At 35.2% G+C, this 9,744-nt stretch overlaps 1 protein-coding gene across 1 annotated transcript; it reads right to left on the bottom strand.

The window, feature by feature from the left end:
• Window positions 1–3,077: 3,077 nt before the first annotated feature.
• LOC124843089 (kinesin-like protein KIN-14G) lies at window positions 3,078–9,515 on the bottom strand. The gene is made up of 19 exons (XM_047319729.2): window positions 9,078–9,515; window positions 8,495–8,661; window positions 8,188–8,331; window positions 7,837–8,073; window positions 7,661–7,732; window positions 7,449–7,517; window positions 7,220–7,297; window positions 6,952–7,083; window positions 6,667–6,748; window positions 6,489–6,584; window positions 6,220–6,393; window positions 6,033–6,139; window positions 5,752–5,930; window positions 5,480–5,641; window positions 4,959–5,212; window positions 4,693–4,856; window positions 4,389–4,571; window positions 3,428–3,885; window positions 3,078–3,308 (listed from the first exon to the last, which is right to left on the bottom strand). Exons 1-19 carry the CDS (start codon window positions 9,193–9,195, stop codon window positions 3,200–3,202), a joined length of 2,985 nt encoding a protein of 994 aa, XP_047175685.2. The 5' UTR covers window positions 9,196–9,515; the 3' UTR covers window positions 3,078–3,199.
• Window positions 9,516–9,744: the final 229 nt, after the last annotated feature.

Raw genomic sequence — 9,744 nt, 5'->3', positions numbered from 1 at the left:
AATGGTTATAGAAGTAATTTTGTTATTTTTAAAATTACAATTTTTTCTGATATTTTTTTGCGGTTGAATAAATGAGTTGTGAATTTTTATTCCTTATTTACTTTTTTGCAGTTGAATAAATGAGTTGAAAATTCACATGACAAACGTTGTACTTCTACTTTCACATTACTAAACCATTTTGCATTCTATATGATCATCTATATCACAATCAACAATAACATTAACTAATCCCTCCAACTGTTGAGTATTTACATCAATACTACCATGGTTACTAGAGGAACTCCAACTACGAGCATCAACTTCCTCCTTCACAACTTCTTCACACTCACACACCTCTTGTTCTATGTTACCCTCACCTTTAACTTCACCATCAAAATAAGTTGGATTTTCTGACACACCACCATCTTCTTCACCCTCGTGGACCTCTCCCTGTATGTGAGGCTCACCTTCCACTTCAGCAACACAATCACCCCTATCTTGTCTTCCAGTATCACCTTCACATTGACAACCAACTTTACCTACAAACTCACTGGTCTCATGCAACACAGGTTTCAGTTATCCTTCATCATCATGAATATATTCAAGCACATGTATGCCTTGGGGTTTAGAAACAGTGTGTACCACGAATACATGAACATGACCATTAAGTCTAGCTAAGTTAACCATATGCATGACACTAATGTCATCACACAAAGGTTCTAACTTGTCTTCCAACACTGAACCCCCTTCTATAGAGTACCACAAATCTTTAAAACCTACGTATCCCAAACCTTTGACTACACTAACAACCACAAAGTAACTCCAAATATATGGGTCAAAGGACAACTTAGAAGTCTCTCCTTCATACTTCAGGGTCCCATCATTAACGAACTTCCCTCCATGGTGGAAAATAGCCTCAATGTTCTCGTCTATTACGCACAACACTATATAAATATTTCTACACCTATGATGTAAATATATCATGACAAAAAATAAATATATTAAAACGATAACCATAACACACTCAAACATACACTGTAAAACAATTTTAAACATGGGGGACCACCACATTGCAATCAAGAACGCAAAGCAAACCATTTCAACCATGGGGACCACCACAATATTCCGGTTTCCCAAAACAAACACAATACAACCATAAAAAACCACAACAAAAAGCACAATTACTAACCTTGCTTGAGATTGAGCTCCAATGAGCACGTCACACGTGCTTCAGCTTTGCGCTTACAATGACACACGGTTCCACAATTTACGAAAATGACCAAAGTCCTAAAAGTGCACAATTTCAAACTGGTATAAACCCTAGTTTCCCATAACTACTCCCCACTTTCTCTAATTAATTCCTAATTTTTTGTCAATGAAGCTTAATTCGAAGAAACACTCACATTCTTTTTGCAATTCTTAATTTGAAGAAAGTCCTGACTTTAATTAACTTTTTCCTCAATTTCTTTAATTAAAAATAAATATATATACGTCAAAATCACCAAAACGAAATAACTAGCCCACGTCATTTAAAAAAAACATACTAAGTATGTCACGTCAACGTCAATCTATTGGCGTTGACCCAATTTGATAGTATGGGTCTAAATGGAACAATTTTGTAAAAGTAAGAATCCAATTATGACAAAAAAAAACTAAGAGACTTATTTGAGATTTTCAGAACTTATTTGAGATTCTCAAGATTTATTTGACATTCCTAACCAAAAAAAGGCGTGACAAATGATTAAACGTTATTAATAAAATCTGAATCCAAGTACATAAAAAAGGTTTATATCATTTTCAACCAAAAATCTTAAAACAATTAGTTTATGAATCTTGTTTCTATGTTCCTCTCTCTTGTTTATATATAACGTGACTTGGTTCATACTTTCAATTTTCAATATTCATATATATATATATATATATATATATATATATATATATATATATATATTTTTAAATACAAAAAAAATTGAGTTAATACAGTCTAAAATACCTTTCAAAATCATTCTTAAAAAATATACTAGATTTATTTTAAATTTAAATCCGTTAATCTGAACATTTTTTACAAATAAGTTGGATTGTGTCGGTCGTGACCTCTTAACCGATTTGAGAAATGCTCTTTACACCAAATCTGATCACTTTGTTTCTACAATATTTTATTTTCTTACCCTAATTAAATTAGATAGTCACAGAAATTAAATAAGGGTCGATTAATAGATTAAAACTAAAAAGACTCAATTCACGGATCAAATTTCTGTTGATTTTAAACATCCACTATTCAAATTCAATTTCAACGATCAAATAAAGTATTTACTTTTTCTCACAGGATTTACATTTATAAATTTAAGATAAAAATAACGATTTTAAATATGTAATTAGTTCGAATCTGAATCCGATCATTGAACGAATTCAAATTTTAATTTTTGCATAACAAAACATTGTCAGGGAAAGAAATTGTACTAAAAGTGGTAAAATGAAGTTTTTCCACAAATTTAATTATCAGTAACACTATGAAAAAAAACTATGCTTGACTTAAAGAATTTGCTTATTTTATTTTTCTATTTCACGTGATTTCCATATTTTTTAAACATACTCACATAACAAATCAGAGTACTATTATTATAATTATATATATTTTTATTTTTTAACTTCAAATACTAATGTATGTTATTATAATATGAAAATAAGTTGTGACGTGATTTTTTAGAATATCATTGTCCCTTTCTTTTTCCCATTACTCAATCACTAATCATAAACACTATGCTTTACAGAAGTTTGAACCTTAATTAGTGACGTTAAAAAGATGAACTCCTTTGCCTAAACCAACCACTTTCACTATGTTCCAATAGCCCTTCAACCCTTTCCGCTGTACGGATCCTAACCCTTGTCGGTAGACAATATAGTGTTGTGTCGTGGAAAACACAAACAAAATTGTCAACCTGCGTCTTTCTGTTCTTTATTCTCCTTTCCATTCATCAATCTCCTATAGTCTAGTGCAACAAGGTGCACATGAAACTAAGGGTGGGCGATTTTTCTTACAAAAACTATGTTTGTATAGAAAGATGGTTTGGAATGGGACTCATGCTCACCACCGGAGAAACACAGGTAACTATTTAATGCCCCTCTAATGAAAAAAAAAAAAGAAGCCTCTCTCTGAGAAACTAAATTATAGATACAATGTTAAGGTGGTGAAGCAACAAAATATCTTGAGCAGCTTTTCTCATTTGGCATTTCCAGTTCTTCTTTTTGCATCTAGATGCTTTCTCTGTTGACTAACTACCGTAGGTTGTCTCCTTGATGACGAAGGAGACAATGACGGGATCTTACTCCTTGACACACACACAAAATAAAAAGTTAGTAAACAGTAACTGAACAATAAGTATGATCCTTTGACAAGAACAAAAGTATAACATGAAGTGAAACACCTAGCTTGTCTAAATATGGATACCTGTTTTCTTGATTCTTGGCTTGTCTTGGATTTGGTGATTTTTTTGTTTTAGCTGCTACTCCGTTGGAATGAGTGGTTGCTTTTGGTACGTGTACATGTGATTCCCAACTCTTGTCTGATTCTGAACTTTCACTGGTTGCTAACTCAAATTCATCACAGTCATTTATGGTGGTCTCCTCCGTGCATATTTTGGAAGGGTCAAAAATATCCAAGGGACTTAGCATTGGAGAAGATGACTGCTTGCTTTCTGTATCACAGTCTCCCACGATGTTGTTTTCAGTACTTAAGCGGCCATTCCTTTTTGTACGCTTACCAAGACAATCCCCAGAAACCAATTCCTTATCATCCTCTTTTCCATTTTCCTCTGCATGATGTGGCCAAGGTGGTGAGTTCCTATGAACGTCCAAGGGGTCAAGGCTTCCTCTTTTCGCGAGCTTCGGGCTACCCTTTTTCTTGTCCTACAAAATCATTTTTCAGAGAACTTGTGCGTGAGCGTGACATTAATCAATCGCTGGTTTTGATGAAGGACATTCATTCACATTTGGACTTAATTTTTGTGCACTATCAAGATCAAAGCTTCACTGTATCAATTAATGAATAAGACATTATTGTGATATACATTAAAGTGATCATTATAAAGTCAACAACTTATGCATTATACTTTATGATTGAATGACAATAAAAACTCTTCACACATTCCATGCATGAACTATTACTTGTACTTTTAGATGCCCATGGTATTACTGCAGGTATATCACCTTCGACATTTAAGATCATTATGTCCATAGATAAGATCACTAAATATGTCAGTATCAGGTTATTCTGTGTTCAAGATATAGCTTGTCACAATCAGTTTACTGTCAAATTTTTTGGGAGAAAAGGAGAGTCATCTCTAAAAATAAAGTTTATACCAAAGATGCCTTAAATTAATTTCGTGGAGTTACTGTTGACAATACGTTACCTCCACCGTGCTACTGGAATCTTCCCTTGGTGGCTTACGATTTCCATGAGACGAAGTAGGTGACCGTGCAGTGGAAGACAATAGAGATTTGGACTTTGGAGTTTCAGAAATGCTATTTGCAGACTGATGAAATTGTTCCGATTCTCCATCCTTCCTGGCGGAGGTTGCCTTCAGAATCGCAATCTGACAAAGAAGCAGTAGAAACATTCGTGTTGAAAATGCGCAATTTGCATATATAGTAAAATATGCACCCATTAATTTAATGTACTGATTGTCTGAGAAAACAGACAAAAATTGTAAGAACCTGTTCTTTAAGCTCTTTGACCTCTGAACTATCTTTGTTAACTCGAGCAGCACCAAGTTCAACGGTGGATACCCTTTCTGCGAACTTCAATGTACTGATTGTTTCTCCAATGGCATCTGGCTCGGGACTAACATGAACAAACATAAGTGTCTTTGCTTGGCCTCCTGGTACATATAAACAAATCACCTCCTTAACAGATAACACCTAAGTGAAGACAAACCGTAGCAATTGAAGAAATTGTATAACGTAGAAGCGGGGAAGCATACCGAGAGAATCTTGAAGTAGCTGAGTAAGTTTGCTGTTCCTATAAGGAACGTGTGATTGCTTTTGGGCAAGTGAAGCAATTACATCTCCTAATGCAGAAAGCGACTTGTTAATATGTTGAGCTTCCTTCAGCCTATCTCCTGTGACCTCAGATTTATCAACCCTCTCACTTCCTGCCAAGTCAACTAAGTGGATACAACCACGAAGACTATTCCCTGACGCTAGCTCTCTTCCGTGAACATGAACTGTCAAGCAGCTGCAACCATTGTAGTACAAACAAGTGCCGATTAATAGTGTGATGAAAACTTACACGGTAAGAAAAAAGGACCAAAATTTGTTCATTGTCTAACCCACTAAAAGGGGATACTATTTTTTCACCAACCGAAATGATAATGGGAAAGACACAATTCAAAATCTATAACGAAGTTAAAGCACGACTACTTTTTCTTTCTTTGGATTCTGTTGTTTGAAATGAAATGAATGCTTTAAGTTGAAGAATTTAAGAGATAAACTTGGCCTGTACCTATGAGAACGACTACTCCGATCATTCATGGCAGTAGAACTAACTGCCCGGTTATTTTGTCCCAAGTTCATTAACTTTAAGACATCGGAAGTGGATGAAACAGGAACAAGGTTTGCATCTGGCACGTTAATGCCATTATGAGAACTGTTGCGGATTTCTAATGTATTAAGTGTTAAAGGGCCACAAACATGAGCAATATAATCATAAAGTAAAATGGCATGCATAAATCCTGTATAAAGAAAATAACTAGTTTAGTACAGAGAAAAGGATATCTTTTGTGAGTACTGTCTGTCGATAATAGATCTCTGACTTGTTCATTGTAAATCTCAAGCATTTGAACAGATATATCATAATGAATGGTGTCTTTTCTCTGCTCTGAGATTTGGAAAAGATCTTTCAGAGCGCGGTAGTTGACACCCACTGTTTCCTCAGTATAATTGTCTGGTCCAGACTGTATCATTACAAAGAGGCAATAAGAAAGTTATTATTCGTTACAAGTTAGAGGGAGAAAACACGGAGAAAGCAACAAGATGGTCTAATCTAAATCCCTCACCATAGTGTGTGTTTTTCCTGATCCTGTCTGACCATAAGCAAATATACACACGTTGTAGCCATCAAGAACCGAACGAATCAGTGGTTTTGTATCTGAGAAAACCTCCGCTACAGAAAACAAAAATGCAACCATGAGCAAACATATAGAGTGACGATAATTTTTACGAAAGGACAACAGAAAGACCAACCTTGGGTTGAAGAAGGACCAAAGACTCTGTTGAAATTAAATGTCTTCTTCCCATCTTTCCCGTTTTTGGATGGCACTATGAGTGATATACTTCCTTCATCTATGTTACTGACAGAGCAATGATTTGGTTGGGCACCTTTTGAGGGACGAACTCTACAGTACACCCTAATATTTCCTACCGTCGTATCAAATTTGGCCAATTAGTCTTATTCAGAATTTATAGATATAAAGGGAGAAAATTGTTTAGACTCTGACCACTTGAGTTTTTACCTTTCAGGTCTTGCAATTGATTATATAGCTTGCGGTTTTCTTCAAGAATTTTCTGATATCCTGAAGCAGCAGAAGCTAGGCCATGCAGGTGTTTACCTATTAATAGTAGGTAGTAATCAGCTAGACTGTATAGATGTTTTTGTAAAAAATATAGGATTTTCTAAAGCATTATACGTACTTAGATAGATCATATCCTCCTGGTATTTATTTTGCAGAACCTGTATTCCTGTTTTTGTTTGATGAACCATCATTTTCAATTCCTAAGGATTGTCAACATCAAATTGGTTACTTTTTCTCATTACTGAAACAATGTTGTAACTTAAATTCCGGGTCCATGTTTAGGCAATAGACTTCCTAGGAAAACTCTGAGGTCAAACTATTCAATCTAGCTCTAGTTGCATGTCTATATGGTATCATATTAGACTTATACATGGTGCAATAATATTATTCTGACACGAGTTACCTGGACGTTCTCGTTTTGCTGCTGAATTAACTCTTGCTGCTTAAAATACTGGCTGTTTGGTTCTTCGTCGACATTGTCCTTCACATCAACAAATTCCTTGTGTTTAACCACCACATCTCCATCTTCTTCCATCTTAATAATTGATTGAACAGAAAATAGAGTTACGTAAAATTGCATCATGATACCAAGCGATATATGAATACGTTCACTTGCAATTTGCTGAGCATTTTGCCAATTTTGCTAAAGTCTCTTCAAATCTTAGATTTACCTCTTCACCATTACAGGCAGATTTCACATTGGAATCCTCTGCTTCAGGCAGTGCCTTATAGTTTTGAGTTGTTTTGAACTGTTAAAGTAAAAAAATTGACATAAAATTCAGTGAGACTCATGGACTCAAGTTTACGAGGAGACATTCAAACGAAAACAATTTGAAAATTTTCTTTTTCATTGGCGTCACTAATGAGGCTGAACTTTGCCAAAAGACACAGAAAACACACCATTTCTTGTTGGATTAGCAAGCGCTTTTCAAACTCCTCCATGACTCTGCTAAGCAGAGACTCCACCACCTGTAATGGCAACAGACATTAGTTCTTCAGAGAAGAGTAAATTTGAAATAAAATAAAAAGGTAAAAATTGAAAAACTCAATTTAGAATGAGCTAGTGAACAATAAATTCTATATTGAAGCTAAGGATAAGCAATAACGCTTACAGTGGGAATTTCTTCTAGCTTCTTATCAGATAAAATTTCACGAATTAGTAAATTCAGGGAGGGTATAGAACCCTGCAAATACCAATCCAACCAAAAACCTCAGACAGATGCTATATTCATTCTCCACATGTAGAGACAAAAGAAAAATATGATTATAAATGATAGTACTCTCTAACCCCTTCACTGTTTGTAGATATATCATTCAGTAACCCATCTTTATCGCCTAACCTACTACCCTTTGACAAAGACCTCATGAATGGTTCTGAGACTTTCATCATAATAGCTGGTTTAACATTGGTAGGTGGCTTTGGATTCCCACCATATTTCCAAGACCCATTTTTTCCTCCCTGTTTCCATTCACTGTAAGACTTAAGTGCTAAAACACAATTCACTATCCTCGAAGATTTTCCTCCCTGTACATGGAAGAACAAAATGTTAAAGTTGAATACAATTGCATTATAGTAATGCAGCATTGCCTGATTCGAGTCTATTAAAGTAATGAAAGGTAATGAACTTTCTTAGCGCACCTGTTCTATATCAGACACTTCAAAGGTGGGAAGCCCCATTTCTTCCATAGTTACCAGAAAATTCCTTACATTTTCAAAGTATTGGTAAGTAGACAGAGGTGCCCCATCAGGAATGATAACACTATCGCAGGGGACTTCAACTACCTAACAGTACAGGTTCAACCATTGTCATTTGTCAGAAAGTAATAGTGATATTGATTGATATCCAATGTCAAGAACATGCATGTGTAAATAATACTCAGAAGGAAGAAGAACTATAATCTAGATTTCAGTTTCATGAAAAAGAAGCAAACATGCGTACACACACCTTGGGCACTGCTCCGGGTTGAATTTTGTTAAGAGCATTGCAAAGGACAATGCCACTTCGTAATGCAATCCTGAAATCTTCTTCAGTAGGCTCATCTGGAATGTCTTTCCCTCCAACAACTCCAACTGTCTTTCTTAGCCACCCAGCTGCTTCATTCCTTCTTGAGGCTGCAATACCACTCACTAGTCTTAGTTTCATGCATTCTAACAACTATCAAACTTGTATTGTTTTTCTTGTTGTTGTGATGCCATCAAAATATAGGGTTTACTACAACCAATCCAAAGAACCACAAAACTTGTGATTCTTTAATGCTCTTGCTATTGATATCCAATCAGAATCAGAATTTCACTTCGTATTTGATGTTTAATGAAAACATTATGCATATTAACATAACGACATGAAACTTTAATTCTGATTGAAAATAACACCAAAGTATCTAAAATCCTGTATCCAAATTCTGTACTTCAAATTTAAAAAAGAACACAAACAAGTGTCAAAAAACCAACGTTGTCAATGGATTGAATGTGAACATTGCCTAAAAAAAATATATTAAGAATGGAAGAGAGAGAGAGAGGATATGTACAAGCTTCTTCTGCCATCCTTGATGCCAAGTGAATGTCGCTTAAACAGCTTCCGTGCGTCTGAAGAACATCTTCGACCACAGATACAACAGAGAATGACAAGGCTAGCTCTGGCGCCATGACTTGGCCTCAACCAACAACTCAAAAACAACAACAAAAATTCCAACAGGAGTCTGTTACAAATCTAAGACATTACAGCTAAAAGAATATAATCCAAGCCTTCCATGAAGAAGCTCGATCATGTTCAAAATGGCACCATAGTTCAGCTAAATTCAGAGGGAAAGGCAAAAAGAATGAACCTTTTGCCCCCCCGTGATTCTGAGAAGAGCTGCTGCAGAATCACAGAGAAAGGCAAGGAATTGTAGAAAGAAAAGATAAAATGGCTATTGAAAATTTTCTCTTTCTTTGTCAGGGCAATTTTTTCCTTGTTGGTGTAGTTTCCCGTTTCTAATATTGACGTGAAAAAGCTACACCAAACCTGGTTCCGAGCCTCTCGCCTAGTTTATATCTCACTGTTCTAACAAATATGTTATAACTAATATTTGCATGTAAATATGGTAAGAAAATAGTAACTATTTTTATGTAAAATTCTACACATTTATTATTATATTTTGTACTTTCAACTCACTCTATATCACAGCTATACTATAGTTTGGACTTGATGATTAC

The sequence above is a fragment of the Vigna umbellata genome, chromosome 8, assembly GCF_029865625.1.
Source record: "Vigna umbellata cultivar VRB3 chromosome 8, Vumbellata_1.0, whole genome shotgun sequence".
Classification (NCBI taxonomy): Eukaryota; Viridiplantae; Streptophyta; class Magnoliopsida; order Fabales; family Fabaceae; genus Vigna; species Vigna umbellata.
Note: the sequence above shows the minus strand (reverse complement) of the source record. Positions and strands in the feature narration are given on the sequence as shown.

Excerpts from the sequence above, each read along its gene's own strand:
- LOC124843089 (XM_047319729.2), bottom strand. The coding sequence starts at position 9,195 with ATGGCGCCAGAGCTAGCCTTGTCATTCTCTGTTGTATCTGTGGTCGAA. Across the intron at positions 7,733-7,836 it reads TATCTACAAACAGTGAAGGG|GGTTCTATACCCTCCCTGAA; the intron begins GTTAGAGAGTAC and ends TGGTATTTGCAG. Across the intron at positions 5,642-5,751 it reads ACAGACAGTACTCACAAAAG|ATTAGAAATCCGCAACAGTT; the intron begins ATATCCTTTTCT and ends AACACTTAATAC.